At 46.4% G+C, this 18,797-nt stretch overlaps 1 protein-coding gene across 2 annotated transcripts; it reads right to left on the minus strand.

The window, feature by feature from the left end:
* Nucleotides 1–1,145: 1,145 nt before the first annotated feature.
* On the minus strand, nt 1,146–6,680 carry LOC111153196 (COMM domain containing 4). 2 transcript variants are annotated; one of them, XM_022512067.1, is made up of 8 exons: nt 6,637–6,680; nt 3,140–3,211; nt 2,868–2,933; nt 2,657–2,696; nt 2,246–2,365; nt 2,012–2,092; nt 1,506–1,682; nt 1,146–1,418 (listed from the first exon to the last, which is right to left on the minus strand). In XM_022512067.1, the coding sequence occupies exons 1-8, from the start codon at nt 6,637–6,639 to the stop codon at nt 1,378–1,380; spliced, it is 600 nt and encodes a 199-aa protein (XP_022367775.1). In that variant the 5' UTR covers nt 6,640–6,680; the 3' UTR covers nt 1,146–1,377. The 2 variants fall into 2 exon arrangements, with proteins under 2 accessions (XP_022367775.1, XP_022367774.1); XM_022512066.1 differs by having other exon boundaries at nt 1,146–1,682.
* Between the last annotated feature and the right edge of the window lie 12,117 nt (nt 6,681–18,797).

Genomic DNA, 18,797 nt, shown 5'->3' on the forward strand with positions numbered 1-18,797 from the left:
TTCGATGTGCTGGGGTTTCTTGGGTTGCCAGTCTCTAGCACCCAGCCCAGGACACATGGAGCAAAAAGAAAACCTAAGGATGGCTCTGCTCTGCTGTTCTTCAGTTCCCGAGGATCTCAGAGAATCTGCCTTCTCTTCACCTTGTAGAGTCTTCTGTCCAAGGTTTTCAGGTGTACTTAGTGGGAGAAACAGGAGAAAGTGCATCTGCCCCATTTTTCCAGAAGCAGAGGTCAGGACTGGAATTAGTCCTTAACTTTTTGATGCTTAAAACTGTCACATCTTTGGCCAGTGGAACGAGCTGGCTCCTCCTGATGGCTCTCATTGTTGTTTGGTAACTTCCCTGCACCCCAAGATGTTCTCAGGCCACTTGTCTTAGCTCAGGGTACTGTCACAAAACCCCATAGACTGGGTGGCTTAAACAGCAGACCTTTATTTCTCATAGTTCCAGAGGCTGGGAAGTCTAAGATCAAGGAGCTGGCAGATTTGGTTCTTAGTGAGGGCCTTCTCCTGCTTTGCTGTTCTCATGTGGCCTTTTCTTGGTACACAATTGTGGAGAGAGCCTTTCTCTTCTTCTAAGGGCACTAATCCCTTCATGAAGGTCCCACTCTCATGACTTCATCTAAAACTAATTACTGTCCGGGGCACCTGGGTGGCTCAGTGGGTTAAAACTAATTACTGTCCAAAACCCCATCTCCTAAAACCATCTCACTGAAGGGTTAGGGCTTCAACAAGGAATAGGGGATGGACACACACATGCAGCCCCTAACCCCACTCCTCTTGCCAATGAGCGGTTCAGGCACGGGCCCTCCTCTCTTCCAAACGAAGATGGCAGGAAGAGCGAGGCTCTCTCCTTTCTCTACTCGGGGCATCTGGCACTGGAGAAGTGAGCTTGCTCCCAGCCTGCAGACACGGCCAGCACAGGAGGCAGAGCCACAAACACTGCAGGACTGGGAGCTAGAACCCTGACTTTCCGATCTACAGACAAGATGTTTCATTTCAGTCCTCATTCTGCCTCACCCCTGACCTGCCTCAACCAGCAGCTGAAGAGAGAGAGCAAGTAATGGGCCAGGGAGGTCGGGATGTCACTTGGTTCCTCTCACAAAAACCTTTCATCTGAGCCAAAAAGAAACCTGCGCACGCACTCCTTTACACTTCAGTTTATTCTTCCAGCTCGTCAGAACTGCTGACAATGCCCTTCTCGGGGCGGGGAAGGCAATGCTCGAGAAGCCCTCAGAATCCTTATGCTGAATTCTCATGTGGGAACCTAGCAAGTCAGAGATCTGGGAGGCCAGGCCTCCAGGGTCCTGGAGTTGCGGCCACCCACGAAGAGGAGTTTGGAGGGCAGCGACGCAACACGGGCCCCAAACACCCTTCTCCTCAGCCCAGGGAGCTCATCAGGGTCTGAGCCTGCTTCAATTCTGCAGAGGGAAGAGGTGAGCAGGTGGGTGGCAGTCCGGTGGGATCTGGGAGGGCCCCTTCCCCTTCCAGGGACAACTGAGTCTCACCTGCAAGGAGGACCTGGAACTTGTCAGCTGAGAGCGACATGGCCACAGGCTGGGCTGTGGCGCCTGAGGCAGCTGCCACCTCCAGCTTCAGGTGCACCATGGGCTCTGCCACAGCCCGAAGCAAGCTGGAGCTCAGGGTGTAGTCCACCCGCCAGCCCACACCTGCCAGCCTGTTCACTGTGAAACCGGGTGGCTGTCAGGATCACAGGCTGCTGAGCTACACAGCCCTCGGCCCACACCCGGCTCCGCTCTCAACCCTTCAAGGCTGTGTGCCTTTGAGAACCTCTCCTCCCTCTGACCCAGGAAGGGGCTCAATAATCAGTAGTGAGATTATGCACAGCAGGTCTCAGAGGAAAGAAATCTGGGCTGGAGTCAGGAGTCCTGGCTCCGTGACTGCCTGACATGTGACCAGGGTTAAGTCTCCTTTCTGAGGACCAGCACCTCCCACGCAGCATGCATCTTCCAGAACGGAGCCCAAACTCCACCCCGGCCCCTGCCACACTTACCACGCAGGCTGCAGGCCCGCAGATGCTCCTGTAGGGGGCTTTGCTTCTCCTCATAACAGCGACACAGGCTGGCCGCGTGCTCTGGAGACAGAATGGAGGCCCCTTGATGTAGCCGGTGGGGGCTCAGACTGCTCACAGGGCCGGTGTCAGGCTCCCGGAGGGCAGGGCACATCTCAAAGCCACTCGGCCTGGCCTGCTGCCCCGTACCCCGCCCGCCTGCCTGCATACCCGTACCTTTGGGGAGCCCCAGCTGCTGCAGTTCACTAGACAAGGACTCGCCATCCACGCTATGCTTGGCCGCACTGGAGAGGATGAAACTCAGCACTGCCACCGTGGCCTTGACATCGCCCGACTCTGGGGGGACCCGTGGACGGGGTAGGGGGGTGTCACTGTGGCCTTGGCCACCTTGTTGCCCCACTATCTTCAGCTCCCAGTGCCCAGGCCTCCTTGAGCCATGAGCACAGCTACTGCCTCCCCAGGAACAGGCAGAGGGCGGGGCTGGCAACACAGCTCCTTCCCTGGGGCTCCTCTGCTGAGGCAAGTGCAGCAGGAGAGGCTGCTGGGAGGAGGGGCCTCTGTGCTAAGCCCCGCTGAGCTGAGCATCCACTGTGGCCCAAAGGTCTGCAGGACTGAGCGGGTACTCACCAAACCTGGCATCAGCGGTGAGCTTCAGGATCTTCTCGTACTATGGGGAAAGGAGGCCCTCAGGGTATGCCAGGCCCCTGCTCACCAGCCGCCTGCACCCCAGTCTGCATCCTGATTGCCCTCCCCCACACCACCCCCGGTTCTGGTGCACTTTCAGGGCAGTAAGGATCAGAGGGTCATGGGACAGTGGGGTGCTGGGCCCTGCACTCACGTCAATCCCCTGTCCCAGAAGCTCCTTCAGCACCTGGCTACACAGCAACCTCAGCTTCACGGAGGACTGGAGGGGAAGGCCTTGCATGAGCCAAACTGGCCCACCCCACCCCTCCATGCTGGGGGGCTGGCCACATGATTAGAGTCACACAGCAGGCTAGGACAAACTGAGGGCACTGAGGCCCCAACCTCAGAGGACCTCACCACCCTCCCTCCCCAAAACCCCTACCCTCAGTCCCCGCCTCCCACCCTAGAAGACCCCGTGCACTCAACAATCTTGGCCAGCGTGCTGATCTCCGCCAGGACCCAGTCAGGACAGTCCAGATCACCACAGAACCGGAACCTCTGCACAGGAGTGAGGCAGGCGGTCAGGATTCAGGGCTCAAGTGTGGCCAGGGGTCTCCCACATTACTGCTCTTCAGGAACCCCTGCTTCCTGTCCAAGATGGATGCCACTGGCCATTTGTTCTCTCCTATTACCAGGCTGTTTAGAGAACCCCCTCACAGACCCACCTGCCACCAAACCTTGCTCTGTTGCCTATCCTATGCATTCATGTGCTCAGAAAACACTGACTGTGGCAAACTTCTCTGTGGCAGACCCCATTCTAAGCGCTGGGAGTACAGAACAGAACAATGTCCTTGTCATGATGTCAGTGACCTATCACCTCCCCCGCCAGCTCCAGCCACACTGGCCTCCCTGCTATTCCAGCTACACCAGGCACTCCCCATCCTGTCCTTGCTGCCCCTCTGCACACCCTGCTCTCTCACCTCTTTCTGGTCTCCGCTCAAATGGGCCTTCTCTGACCTTCCTTCCTTCTTTTTTCTTTCTTTTCTTAAGATTTACTTATTTATTTGAGACAGCACGGGAACACGAATGGGGCAGAGGGAGAGAGAATCTCAAGCGGACTCTGCACTGAGCGCAGAGCCTGACCCAGGGCTCGGTCCCAGGACTCTGAAGATCATGACCTCAGCTGAAACCAAGAGTTGGACACTTAACCAACTGAGCCACCAGGCACCCCTGCCCATACTTTCTAAAACAGCCTCTTGTACAAAGGAGTTTCAGAGGCCAGTGGGTATGTTCATTATCTTGATCGTGGGAACATATACATTTCAGAACTTATTGAACTGTACATTTATATATGTGTGTTATTATTGATTTTATCTCAGTAAAACTGTTCAAAAATAAAATAGCTCTTCTGCATCATGCTTTAGTCCCTAACCTTCTTTCTTGATCTCCACAGAAGACATCACATTTATTATTTCCTCGAGGTCTGTCTCCTGTTAGAATGCAAACCCATCCTGTTGGCCACATCTTGCCAATATTCTCCACTCCCTGGATCAACTGTCCTTCCGCCTGTCTGCCCGGCAAAGCTCCAGAGCACAGCAACATACATGGCCAGCTTCCCACATCTCTTACATATGGGCTGCTTACAGATGCTGGGAACAAAACTCCGCAAACCAAGGACACCTCACACCCACATTCTCCTGGTTCTGCTGGGCCCTCAGTGCAGCCTGGCAACACCATATCCCCTACTTGCCCCAACCAGTCACCTTCTCGGTCACATCAGACCTGCTCCACGATCCTTCAACCACCAGCTCTCTTGCTGGTTTTGGCCTGAACCCCCAGCACTGGTGCATCTATGTGGGCTTCCCATGAAGTCTTCTAGCCGTGGTCCCAAATGACTGTCATTAAATCTGGCCTTCCTCTTCCCAACTCCTCAGCAGCATCCCACATGAACCTGTCCTCCCTGGTGAAGCAGCATACAGGAGAGTATTGTTCCCTGTCCTGGCCTTAGTCTCATTTGCTGGCTCACCCTCCTTCCCCCAGCCCCCAAATGGTGATCTCTGCGCACTGCCTGCATCATTACTCTGGGGCAGGGGCCTGGGACAACTGATGAGGTGACAGGGCATTAAGGATAGTCTTGCACTTCTGTCTCTATTTCAGGAGTTTTTCACCTTTTTCTGCCATAGCCTCATCTGGCATCTGGTGGAGCCTTATAGGCCTTTCTCAAAACCATGTTTTTAAATGCATAAAATACACAGGATTGCAAAGGGAACTAAGTTATCAGGACAGTCAAATTGGTGATGTGATGTTTCAAGTCTAATACCTATAACTTAAAAACGATCTGCATAAATATGTGAACAATGTCACCAGCTGTAATACGATACAAAAATAACTAATTTCTATTGGTGACAAAGTCAGAGGTGCTATGAATAACGGGCTGGCTGCCAACATTCATAATGGAAGGAAATGCTAAATTTCAGTTTGAAGTTAGTGAAAGTTAAGATGTGAGATTTTTCCTAAGTTCATGGGCCCCGACTTCTACTCACAGAAGTCATCTACCATCTCTGCGTTATCTACATTTTTTACAAGGATGTGTTCCTTGTGTAATTTCTTAAAATGCTGGCATTTCTCTAGGTTCTGCGCTAGGTCCTCTGTTCCCAATTCACATCACTGAGATGTTACATGTTTTTAGGCTTACAAGGATCATCTTTGTGCTGACTCCCCAATTTATAACTGCATTGTAGCTTCTCTTCTGAGTCTTAGACCCTTAAATCTAGACTGTCTTCTAGCCAGCTGCACCTGATAACTAGCAGAAACCTCACACAGAGCTGCCCAGCAAAGTTAACTTTTGGTCTTTGCACTAAAACCTGCTCCCCTTCCTATGTTTTCCACCCCACTGAGCACCACCACCCAGGAGCCAACCCCAGTCACCCAGCTCTCCCTTTTCCCTCATGCGTTTCCCCACTTCTATCTCCACTCTCTCCGCCCTAACTCAGGTCACCACCATCCCCTGGGGGTCTGCTCCCCTCCTGCTCCCTCCACAAATCAGCCAAGAGGATTTTCCTAGCTTCCCAGGGCCCTCTTCTTAAAGTCTAAACTCCTTTCAATGCTCTCAAGACCCAGAAGGATTTGGTCTTTGTTACCTGTTGAGCCTCATGTTTCACTAACCTCCAGGTGATACCCTTCCAGCTAGGTTATGTGCATCCTAGCGAGCCATGCTCTCTCTCAGCTGAATGCTGTTCTCTGAAGATAGAGGGCCCCCTCCCCAAGCCTCCTAACCCCTGGTACACAAACTTCACTGCAGCCGGCCAGTTCTCTTCCCTGCCCCCACGCCCTCCGGTTGCTGTCACCCTCAGGAAGCCTTCCTAATGCTACACACAAGGCACAGTTAGGTCCCCTCCCCTCAAGTCTTAATTATGCCTGCCAAGTCAAGCCTCCTGCAGCTTAAGCCCTAGTGCCTGGCACGCTGGATGGTGCAGAGGAGGCACTCAAAGTCTGTTGAAGGAATAAATGGATGGAGCTGTTGAGAAGTCCCAACCCCACGTCTACTCCTTTCTGGCTCTGGGAAGGATGGAAAGACTTCCGAACAGGGCGTAAGACTGAGCCTAATTCTATGCAAGTTGTTCTCCGGGTCGCACAGGAGGGCCGGGAAGAGGGCACCTCTGGGAGGTCGTCCCGGGGCGAGGAAGGCTTGGAAGCGCTCCCGTTCCAGTCAGCATCCACTTCCAGCCCTGGGGGGTGCTGGCCCTTCCTTCTCGCCGAGGAAGCACCGTGACTCCAAGCTCGCGGCTCCCCAGCCCGCCCGTCCTGCCAGCCGGACGCTCGGCCCTCACGACCGCACCCAGGTGTCTGCCGAGGGGCCGGGACTGCCTCCACCTCCCCGCCCCGGCGCTCAGTCTCCCGTGGCAGCAAAGGCGAGAGTCGGCGCCCTTCCAGCCCGCCACGGCGCCCCGCCTCCCCGCCTCCCGTCACCCCGCGGCCCTCACCATCGCGCCCAGCAAGCCGACCCGCGTCCTCCTCCGACGCGCGCGCACTGCTGACGCGACGGTCACGTGGTGTGGGCGGGGCCTTCGGGCCTGGGGCGAGCCCGGCCGGGTCGGGGGCGGGGCCGGGGCGAGCGCGGGTGGCCGGGGCTGGAGCTCCGGGGGAAGGTTGATGAGCTCACTGCCTGTCTCCCCAGAACCCCTTCCCGGAGGTGACCGGCATCAATCCCCCTCCCCGACCCGGTTTAGTTAGAAAAGAGGGCGTGGGAGTCATTGAATGTGTTGGACTTAAGGGAGCAGGAGTCCGGACCCCGGAGCACTTGGAATGATTCCTGTGTGAAGGGGGATTCAGGTCGGTCCCAGTTCCCCGCCAGTAAGCTGTGCCCTTATCGATACCTATGGGCTGTGGCAAAAGGCGTTTTAAAAATTTTCCTGAAATATGATACACATACAGAAAATTGGACGTATTGTAAGTATAAAGGTTAAATGAATTTTCATAAACTGTACAGCCCACATCGCCAGCACCCATATAAGGAAACATTACCAGTAAGCCACATAGCTCCTTCGAGTGCCTGAGTATTTTATTTCATTTTGATGAATTCCCTTAGTTGCCTTAGTTACAGTTGGCTGTAACAATTGACATGCCCAGAACTCTCCCTGTGGCTTCACCAACATTAGATCTTTATCTTAGTTTTTCTCAATGGAATAGGAGAAAAATAGGTTGTTTTAAGTTGCATTAGCCTGCTTACTGGTGAGTTTGAACAAAAGATGGACTAGGAAAACGAAGTTTCCAATATTCACTTAAAGAGGTTAAAAAAAACAAAACAAAAAAACAGCAACAGCGCCAAAAATACCCTAGAGAATAGACTAAAAAACCAAAGAAGAAATTGAACAATTTGAGATCTCTTTATTTTTTATTTTTTATAAACATATATTTTTATCCCCAGGGGTACAGGTCTGTGAATCACCATAGCACATACCCTCCCCAATGTCCATAACCCCACCCCCCCACCCAACCCCCTCCCCCCATCAACCCTCAGTTTGTTTTGTGAGATTAAGAGTCACTTATGGTTTGTCTCCCTCCCAATCCCATCTTGTTTCATTTACTCTCCTCCTACCCCCTTAACCCCCCATGTTGCATCTCCTCTCCCTCATATCAGGGAGATCATATGATAGTTGTCTTTCTCGGATTGACTTATTTCGCTAAGCATGATACCCTCTAGTTCCATCCACGTCGTCGCAAATGGCAAGATTTCATTTCTTTTGATGGCTGCATAGTATTCCATTGTGTATCTATACCACATCTTCTTTATCCATTCATGTTGATGGACATCTAGGTTCTTTCCATAGTTTGGCTATTTTGGACATTGCTGCTATAAACATTCGGGTGCACGCACCCCTTCGGACCACTATGTTTGTATCTTTAGGGTAAATACCCAGTAGTGCAATTGCTGGGTCGTAGGGTAGTTCTATTTTCAACATTTTGAGGAACCTCCATGCTGTTTTCCAGAGTGGTTGCACCAGCTTGCATTCCCACCAACAGTGTAGGAGGGCTCCCCTTTCTCCGCATCCTCGCCAGCATCTGTCATTTCCTGACTTGTTAATTTTAGCCATTCTGACTGGTGTGAGGTGGTATCTCATTGTGGTTTTGATTTGTATTTCCCTGATGCCGAGTGATATGGAGCACTTTTTCATGCGCCTGTTGGCCATCTGGATGTCTTCTTTGCAGAAATGTCTGTTCATGTCTTCTGCCCATTTCTTGATTGGATTATTTGTTCTTTGGGTGTTGAGTTTGCTAAGTTCTTTATAGATTTTGGACACTAGCCCTTTATCCGATATGTCATTTGCAAATATCTTCTCCCATTCTGTCAGTTGTCTTTTGGTTTTGTTAACTGTTTCCTTTGCTGTGCAAAAGCTTTTGATCTTGATAAAATCCCAATAGTTCATTTTTGCCCTTGCTTCCCTTGCCTTTGGTGATGTTCCTAGGAAGATGTTGCTGCGGCTGAGGTCGAAGAGGTTGCTGCCTGTGTTCTCCTCAAGGATTTTGATGGACTCCTTTCTCACATTGAGGTCCTTCATCCATTTTGAGTCTATTTTCGTGGGTGGTGTAAGGAAATGATCCAATTTCATTTTTCTGCATGTGGCTGTCCAATTTTCCCAACACCATTTATTGAAGAGGCTGTCTTTTTTCCATTGGACATTCTTTCCTGCTTTGTCGAAGATTAGTTGACCATAGAGTTGAGGGTCTATTTCTGGGCTCTCTATTCTGTTCCATTGATCTATGTGTCTGTTTTTGTGCCAGGACCATGCTGTCTTGATGATGACAGCTTTGTAATAGAGCTTGAAGTCCGGAATTGTGATGCCACTGACTTTGGCTTTCTTTTTCAATATTCCTTTGGCTATTTGAGGTCTTTTCTGGTTCCGTATAAATTTTAGGATTATTTGTTCCATTTCTTTGAAAAAAATGGATGGTACTTTGATAGGAATTGCATTAAATGTGTAGATTGCTTTAGGTAGCATAGACATTTTCACAATACTTATTCTTCCAATCCAGGAGCATGGAACATTTTTCCATTTCTTTGTGTCTTCCTCAATTTCTTTCATGAGTACTTTATAGTTTTCTGTGTGTAGATTCTTAGCCTCTTTGGTTAGGTTTATTCCTAGGTATCTTATAGTTTTGGGTGCAATTGTAAATGGGATTGACTCCTTAATTTCTCTTTCTTCCGTCTTGTCATTGGTGTAGAGAAATGCAACTGATTTCATTTTATATCCTGACACTTTACTGAATTCCTGTACAAGTTCTAGCAGTTTTGGAGTGGAGTCTTTTGGGTTTTCCACGTATAGTATCATATCATCTGCGAAGAGTGATAGTTTGACTTCTTCTTTGCCGATTTGGATGCCTTTAATTTCCTTTTGTTGTCTGATTGCTGAGGCTAGGACTTCTAGTACTATGTTGAATAGCAGTGGTGATAATGGACATCCCTGCCGTGTTCCTGACCTTAGCAGAAAAGCTTTCAGATATTCTCCATTGAGAATGATATTTGCAGTGGGTGAGATCTCTTTTCGATTACACATCCCACCCCCCATAAACCAGGCTCAGCTGGTTTTATTGTTGCAGCCTTTCAAGCTTTCAAAGGACAGAACCCATAGCAATTAAACCTTCATAAATAGAAAAAGATGGAAAGCTTCCCAGTTCATGCTAAAATCGATCTCATTTATAAAAAGCTTTTTAAAAATCATAAATGTCAGCATGTTGAAGTCAACAATGTGTTAAAATACTACACTATGTCAAAGAAAAACATCTTAAGAATTATAAGACAGGCTCAACTTCTGTTTCATTATACTAATAGGTTAAAGAAGAACACGGTTGATAAGACTTGGAAAACCAGTTTTGATTCAAAAAGAGAAAAAAGAAAAATTAGGAATAGGTGGAAACTGCCTTAAGTTGATGGAGTATTTGAAAAATGAAAGAGCAAACATGAGACTTAACATCAAAGTATTTAAATCTGGAAACTAGGCAAAAGGGTGTCCTTTTAATGTCATACTGAAACATTGTCTCACAGATTTGTTCCACAAATAGAGATTGACTATTTAGAGCAGTGGTTCTCAGACTTTTCAGTGTGTCAGAATCACCCGTAGGGCTTGTGGAGACAGAGGTGTGTCCCACCCTCAACGTTTCTAATTAAATAAGCCTGGGATAGGAAACGAAAACGTGCGATTTCCACAAGTTCCCACGTGGTGCTGATGCTTCCGCTTTGAGGACTATACTTTGAAAACCACTAATGTAGGAAAACGTACCTGAAAAGTTATGTGATAATTTATAGATTTCTGTCTAGGAGAAAAGATAATCCCAAAGAGTACAGTTTTATCGCCCTGTAAGACATCAACAAATTTTCTAATTGGGCACACTAGAAATGCTTCTCAAAATGTTACTTGAACTTGCTTTACCATCTTACTGAGTCCTTTTTTTATTATTATTTAAAGATTTTTATTTATTTATTTGACAGAGAGAGATCACAAGCAGGCAGAGAGGCAGGCAGGGGGGTGGGGGAAACAGGCTCCCTGCTGAACAGAGAGTTTGATGCCGGGTTCCATCCCAGGACCCTGAGACCATGACCTGAGCTGAAGGCAGAGGCTTTAACCCATTGAGCCACCCAGGCGCCCCCCTGAGTCCTTCAATGATTAAATATTCAACACTCATTCTTTCATTATTTGTATGACAGTCATGCTTTTTACTTTTTGCAGATTAAACTTTGAGAAAGTATACTAGCCCTGAACAGGAAATACTCGTATATTTCAATACTAGACGAGACCCATTAAAGTCTGGAGCAGTTATGTGCCAGCATTACTGTGATCCACATTATTCTAGATGCTTAGGCCAGTGGTTCTCAGCTGGGGGTGATTTTGCCTCTCAGGGGTATTTGGTAATGTCTGGCGATATTTTTCATTGTTACCACTAGGGAGTGCTGCTGGGATCCAGAAGACAGAGGCCAGAGATCCTCCTAAACATTCTACACAGCTCAGGACAGTCCCCCATAATGAAGAATTATCTAGCCAAAAATGTCAATAGTGCTGGTGTTAAGAAACTCTATTCTAGATAAATAAAACATGGGAAAACCACTAGCATAAATGTTGGAAAAGAAAAAAGCTCATATTTGCAGATGACAGTCTATCTGAAAAATCAAAAGAAGCGCCTGAAGAAAAACTAGAAGTCACAGAATGCCAGTTGCCCGGGGTGGGGGGAGTTGGGATGACAGGGGTGGCAGGGGGGAGGGGGGGGGGAGCGGTGTGAGGTGGAGCATTGCGTGAGGCTCCCCAGGCCTACCTGGGGCAGAGGAGAGTCAGAAATCCACAGATAAGCACTCACTTGTCCTAGCCCCATCCACCTCACAGGTGGAGAGCTAGAGGCAAGCAGCGGAGCCCAGGCCACATCTGTCTGACTTCCTATCAGCCTGCGAAAAAGCCAGAGGTCCAACTGGAAGGTCTTGAGAGCCCTGGCCCAGTTCTGGTTTCCCTTATGGAAGTGAGGCTGGAGGAGGGGCAGGGTCAGTCCAAACCATTGAGCCCATGATGGGAGGACTCCAACCGGAACCCAGGAACCCTGGGACTAGCTGAAGACCCTATTCATTTGGTTCACAGATGGCTGTCGGAAGCCATTCCAGCCTCGGGCCAGGATGAGTTTTTGGCTTCTAACTCCAAAGCCCACCTTACCTTTCCCTTTTATCTCATCTGGCTTCCACAGTTAAGCACCCCCACATCAAGCATGAGTGTCTCCCTTAGCTCCAGGGGACTGGGAGCACAGGGACCAGGTCAGCTCCTTGGGCTGGACCAAATGGCCAGTCACAAATAAGCCCCAGTGCACCTTCACCATCAGCTGGGCCTTCCTGGACCACAGAGCCATGTCTGGGGGCAAGTGTGCTCTAGGGTTCTGGGGGTCCTGAGGGGATTTCAGGGATGAGCACTTCCTGAGACTTCTACCTCCTTGCTGTGCACAGCAGAAGGACCACCCCCAGACCCACTGCAGAAAACACTGAGCTTTGTATCCACCCCAACTCTTACCCTGGGGTCCCTCCCCAGGGGGCTGATGAAAGGGGAACTGGTTCCATCTGTTGGGGAAAGGTCATAGGAAGTCACCTCTTTCAGGATTAGCCCTTCCTTCCTTCCTTCACTCACTCACTCACTCACCACATACCCACTGATCACTTCTCAATGCCAGGCTCTGGGGTGATAAGTCAACCAGAGCCTCTGTCCTCCAGTGGGCACCCAGAGCTGGGGGAAAGGCAGGGGGCTCACTCATAGGAGGTGATGATGGTGGGTGTGAATGTGGAGGGGGCAGTGGGAGCAAACTTAGGGTGAGGGTGTCCAGGCAGAGAGCCCAGCTTGTGCGTGGAAGCCTTCCTGATTCTTCCAACTATAGTCAGTCTTAACTAGATTACAAGGAAAGGCTTCAGTTTCTTAAAAATGATATTTAATACATTAAAATTACATAACTAGGGGTGCCTGGCTGGCTTAGTAGAGCATGTGACTCAATTTCAGGGTTGGGAGTTCAAGTCCCACATTGGGTGTAGAGATTACTTAAAAATAAAATATTTAAAATGAAATAAAAATAAAATTATATAACTAAACATGAATATCATAATAAAAATCACAAAGTACAACTAAAAGGCAACCCAGAGTATGGGAGAAATATCTGCAAATGACATAACCAGCAGAGGCTTAGTATCAAAAATATGTAAAGCACTTATACAACTCAACACCCAAAAAACAAATAATCCAATTAAAAATGGGTAGAAGACATAAACAGACATTTCTCCATTGAAGACATACAGATGGCCAGCAGATACATGAAAAGATATTCATCATCACTCATCATCAGGGAAATGCAAATCAAATACACAGTGAGACATCACCTTATACTTGTCAGAATGGTTAAAATCAAAAACACCAGAATAAACAAGTGTTGGTGAAGATGGAAAAAGCATCCCTCTTGCACTGTTGGTGGGAATGCAAACTGGTGCAATCATGGTGTAAACAGTATGGAGGTTTTATTTTAAAGTTAAAAATAGAACTATCAGGGCACCGGGGTGGCTCAGTCATTAAGCTTCTGCCTTCCACTCAGGTCATGATCCCAGTGTCCTGGGATCCAGCCCTGTGTCAGGCTTCCTGCTCAGCAGGAAGCTTGCTTCTTCCTCTCCCTCTCCCCCTGCTTGTGTTCCCTCTCTGGCTGTCTCTCTGTCAGATCAATAAATAAAATCTTTAAGAAAAAATGAATCTATCCTATGATCCAATAATTGCGCTACTGGGTATTTATACAAAGAATAAAAAAACACTAATTCAAAGAGATATATGCACCCCTATTTTTATAGCAGCATTATTTATAATAGCCAAATTACCAAAGCAGCCCAGATGTCCATCAATTAATGAATGGATAAAGAAGATGAGGAGGGGTGCCTGGCTGGCTCAGTCAGTGAAGAATGACTCTTGATCTTGGGTTACAAGTTCAAGCTCCACTTTGGATGTAGAGATTACTTAAAACTAAAATCTTAAAAAAAGATGTGATATATATATATATATATATATATATGTATATATATATATAAGTATATATATATATAATGGAATATTACTTAGCAATAAAAAAGAATGAATCTTGCTATTTGCAATGACACAGACAGAGCTAGAGAGTATAATGTTAAGTGCAATAAGTTAGAGGAAGAAAAATACCATATGATTTCATTTGTACGTGGAATTTAAGAAACAAAACAAGTAAGCAAAGGGAGAAAAAGAGAGACAAACCAAGAAACAGACTCTTAACTATAGAGAAAAAATGATAGTTACCAGAGGGGAAGTTGGGGTCTGGGTAAAAAAAAGGTAATGGGGATTAAGGAGTGCATTTGTTGTGATGAGCAGTGGGAGATTAAAACAAAAACCTAGGGACGCCTGGGTGGCTCAGAGATTTAAGACTTTGCCTTCAGCTCAGGTCATGATCTCAGGGTCCTAGGATCGAGCCCCGCATTGGGCTCTCTGCTCAGCAGGGAGCCTGCTTCCCCCCGACCCCGCCTGCTTGTGATCTCTCTCTCTCTCTCTCTGTCAAATAAATAAATAAATAAAATCTTTAAAAAAAATAAATAAAATTAAAACATAAAAAAATTTTCATTTTGAAATAAAAAGTCATTAAAAATCACAAAATAGGGGCACCTGCATGGCTCAGTCCTTAAATGGCTGCCTTCGGCTCAGGTCATGATCCCAGGGGACTGGGATCAAGCCCCACATTGGGGTCCCTGCTCGGCAGGAAGCCTGCTTCTCCCTCTCCCATTTCCTCTGCTTGTGTTCCTTCACTCACTGTGTCTCTCTCTGTCAAATAAATAAATAAAATCTTTTTTAAAAGTCACAAAATATAGAAAAGTTAAATAAACAAACAAAATTAGTAAACTTCTTCTCTCCCCAAATACCTGCTCTAACAACACTTTCTGGGTTTTTTTTCCCCCCACGCACATGCAACTGTGACATAATAAGAAATAGATATTTGGTCTCTGCTCTCAGTTCCTGACAGAGAGCAACTAAATCCCTTGAAGTTTCATAGGTAATAGGAGACTTTTTTGTTCTAATGAGGTGATTCTTAGTGGGTTCCTGGATAGTTTTGGGATGGGGACTGGTCACGAATACCAAACCATGATGAGAAGCTTGGAAAGGGGCTAGAGATTGAGTTAATGATTGGTAGTGCCTTCATGACAAAGCTTCCATAAAAATATCTGAACCACATAGAGCTTCCAGGTGTTGGGTGGTAGCTTATCTCAACTCAATGGAGACAGAAGTTCCTGCTTTTGGGACCCTTCCAGATCTTGCCCTATGTATCTCTTCATTGGGCTGTTCACTTATACCCTTTATTATATAGTAAACCAGTGAGCATGTTTGCCCTAATTTCTATCATCTGTTGTGGCAAATTCACTTGAGGGGGTTGTGGAAACCTTGATTCATAGCCAACCAGACAGGAATGCAAGTAACCAGGAAACCCATTACTTCAATTGCTGTCTGAAGTGGGTGCAGTCTTGTGGGACTGAGACCTTAACCTATGGGTTCGGATGCTAACTCAGTATATAGTGTCAGAATTTAATTAATGGTAGGACACTCAGCTATTTTGTGGGTCTGCTTGTGTTGACTAGTTTTTCTCTTAATTTTTGGATACATTTTCTTCTTCACATGTCTAGTAAATATTTCTTAATATGTTGAACATTGTGACTATACATTGTAGAAATTTAGATTATGTTATCTTCCTCTAAATAGTGTTGAATTTTGTTTTGGAAAGCAATTAAATTACTGATGGATTAACTTGATCATGTATATCAAGGCTTGGTTTTAGGTTTGTTAGGGTGTGTCTTTTTCCATTTTGCCCTTATTCCTATCCTAGGGAATCTTCCTTACTCCAAAAGCATAGCCTTCTAGACCCTCATGTGAATGTCTGGGATGTTCACCAAGACCTCTCCACTCCAGCTGGGTCAGAATTCCAGTGTCTCCCCAGGATCCTGTCTCACTCTCTGTGAACAGGATCCTGTTTCACTCTGTTTCACTCTCAGCTCCCTGGGAACTGTTTTCTGCTAAGCCTCACAGAGTCTCAGTTCACATATTCACTGTTTAGAATTTGACCAAAGAGCTGAGGAGAATCCCTGTAAGATTTCTGAGGCTGCTTCTTTGTAACTTCTTTCTGTCACTCTACCATCCACATTTTTGCAGCCCTGAACTCCAGAAATATCTCTATTTCTTCTATCAAGCAGGATTGATGCTGTCTACCTGAACTCCACCTTCTTGTGCTATCATTTGGGGCTTGGAAATGTCTTCCAGGCAGAAAGATGTGAAACCCACTTCATATTATTACCTTCTCTCAGAGATTGTAACCTTGCACTGTCTATTGCCCAATGCCTGAAGAGCATGTCTTTATACATGTTATTCAGCTTTTTAGTCTTATGATGGGAGGCTATAATCAATATTCTATCATGGTCACAATCAGAAGTGCTGTTATTCACTCCATTTTAAAAAAGAAAATAAAGACCAACAATTCTAAGAAAAATGGGAAAGACATATAAAAGTTTAAAGGAAAAAATGCCGATTCTCCTGACACATAGAAAAAGATGCTCAGTCTCCCAGATAAGAAAAATACAGATAAAGACTAAATGGAGGGTGCCTGGGTGGCTCGGTGGGTTAAAGCCTCTGCCTTTGGCTCAGGTCATGATCCCAGGGTACTGGGATTGAGCCCCACATCGGGCTCTCTGCTTAGTGGGGAGCCTGCTTCCCCCACTCCCCTCTCTGCCTGCTTCTCTGCCTACTTGTGATCTCTGTTTGTCAAATAAATAAATAAAATATTTAAAAAAAAAAGACTAAATGGAGAAACTTCTACTTATGGCCATTATGGAGTAATAAGGACTAGATTTACATCTCCCCTTGAACAACTAGAAAAACTGGACAAAATACATAAAACAACAGCTCTCAGACATTAGAAAGTAGGTAGAGCAGAATTATGATTTCTAAAAGAAGGTGAAACTTACATCTTCCTCATTTTACTGCTATAAGCAATCAACAGCCTGCAACCCGGGGAAGGGGAATCCAAATAAAGCCCAGCTCTCTTGCTGAGTTGAGATGGGAGACTGGGCTTTAGGAAGATCAAGGCAGATAGAATCTGAGGCAGAATGCCAGGGAGGAGGACACTTCAGAGAGAGAGCATGAGTGAGCACATTCTGGAAAAATACAGAAGATGCCTGAAGTATTTGACTCAGTACTGACATATACACATGTGAAAGAAAACAAATATGGAGGGGAAAACTGGAAAGCAGAAGACCAAACAATTCCCAGAGCTCACAAGAGACTAGAAATAATTCCTATTTTCTCTAGCCAGAATAGGAACACCTCCTAATACACAGGACATTGAACAGACTCCTTAAAAAAGTTTTGTCTTAACAGGGGTGCTCAAATAGCACTGGGATAAAGGCTGGTCTGAAACTGTCCTAACAAAGCTTGAAAGCAAGCCTTGAATAGATTTATTTATTTATTTATTTATTTATTTTTTAAGAAGATTTTATTTATTTATTTGACAGACAGAGATTACAAGTAGGCAGAGAGGCAGGCAGAGAGAGGAGGAAGCAAGTTCCCTGCTGAGCAGAGAGCCCGATATGAGGCTCGATCCCAGGACCTTGGGATCATGACCTGAGCCGAAGGCAGAGGCTTTAACCCACTGAGCCACCCAGGCACCCAGATCTAATTTTTTAAAAGTAACTTAAATGATGTGGGAACAAAGTTCAAAACTATTTGAAAGAAAATGACTAAATTCAGTTTCTACAACATCAGAATCACAGTGTCTACCACCTAGTCAAAAATTACCAGGAGGGCGCCTGGGTGGCTCAGTGGGTTAAGCCGCTGCCTTCGGCTCAGGTCATGATCTCAGGGTCCTGGGATCGAGTCCCGCATCGGGCTCTCTGCTCAGCAGGGAGCCTGCTTCCCTCTCTCTCTCTCTCTCTGCCTGCCTCTCTGTCTACTTGTGATCTCTCTCTGTCAAATAAATAAATAAAATCTTTAAAAAAAATTACCAGGAATGCAAAGAAGGAAGATAATAGGAGCCATAACAAGGGGAAAAATCAATCCATGGAAATAGACCCTGAAATGATAGAGGTGATGTAATTAGCAGATGGGGACATTTAAAAACAGTGGTTATAAATATGTTCCATGTGTTCAAGAAGGTAGGGAAAAATCTGAACATGATGAGAAGAGATAAATGGAAGATACTAAAAAAGTCATTTCTAGAGACAAGAAAAGGTCAACAAATGTGTGGGATTAACAGATTAGTCATTGCAGGAAAAAAAGATCAGTGAACCTGAAGGCAGTGAACTTAAATAGAAGGTATCCAAAATGAATTGAGGATAGGAGACCCATTACAGTTGATCATTCAGTTTCTGTTGCAGTTCTGCCATACTTATGATTCATTTCTGTGCCTAATTTCCTACCCAATCTACTCTCCAGGGGCGGGAGAAGAGAGTTTCTTTAAATCCTGTCTTAGGGGGCACCTGGGTGGCTCAGTCAGTTAAGTGTATGCCTTTGGCTCAGGTGGTGATCTCAGGGTCCTGGGATTGAGCCCTGTGCAGGGCTCCCTGCTCACCAGGGATTCTGCATCTCCATGTCACTCTTCCTTGGCTTTCCCTCTCTCTCTTTCTCTCTTAAATAAATAGGTAAAGTCTTAAAAAAATAATAAATAAAACCTGTCTTTGGCTATGAATGGCCTCTCACTAGCAAAAGAGAGAATATTTCTTTTATTTATTTATTTACTTACTTATTTGTCAGAGAAAGAGAAAGAGAGAGAGGGAGCACAAGCAGGGGGAGCAGCAGGCAGAGGGAGAAGCAATCTCCCCACCAAGCAAGGAGCCTGATGCAGGACCCAATCCCAGGACCCTGGGATCATGACCTGAGCTGAAGGCAGACACTTAACCGACTGAGCCACCCAGGCGTCCTAAAAGAAAGACTATTTCAAGAATCTATGACTGCTCTGACTTGATAATTGACTAAGTCTGCCATTCTATTTATTTAGAAAAAAGTAAGTTGGTTGACTTTGGAGTATTCTAGTGAACCAACTTTTATTGTAAAAACTGGTAAATAAAATGGAAAGAATCAAGTATTTTTTTCCT

Source organism: Enhydra lutris, unplaced genomic scaffold, assembly GCF_002288905.1.
Source record: "Enhydra lutris kenyoni isolate GAN:26980312 unplaced genomic scaffold, ASM228890v2 scaffoldscaffold31, whole genome shotgun sequence".
In the NCBI taxonomy this organism is placed as follows: Eukaryota; Metazoa; Chordata; class Mammalia; order Carnivora; family Mustelidae; genus Enhydra; species Enhydra lutris.

Coding starts and splice junctions, on each gene's coding strand:
- LOC111153196 (XM_022512066.1), bottom strand. Junction 2,934..3,139: donor TCAGCACGCTGGCCAAGATT/GTTGAGTGCACG, acceptor CTTCCCCTCCAG/TCCTCCGTGAAGCTGAGGTT. Junction 2,093..2,245: donor GCAGCTGGGGCTCCCCAAAG/GTACGGGTATGC, acceptor TTCTGTCTCCAG/AGCACGCGGCCAGCCTGTGT.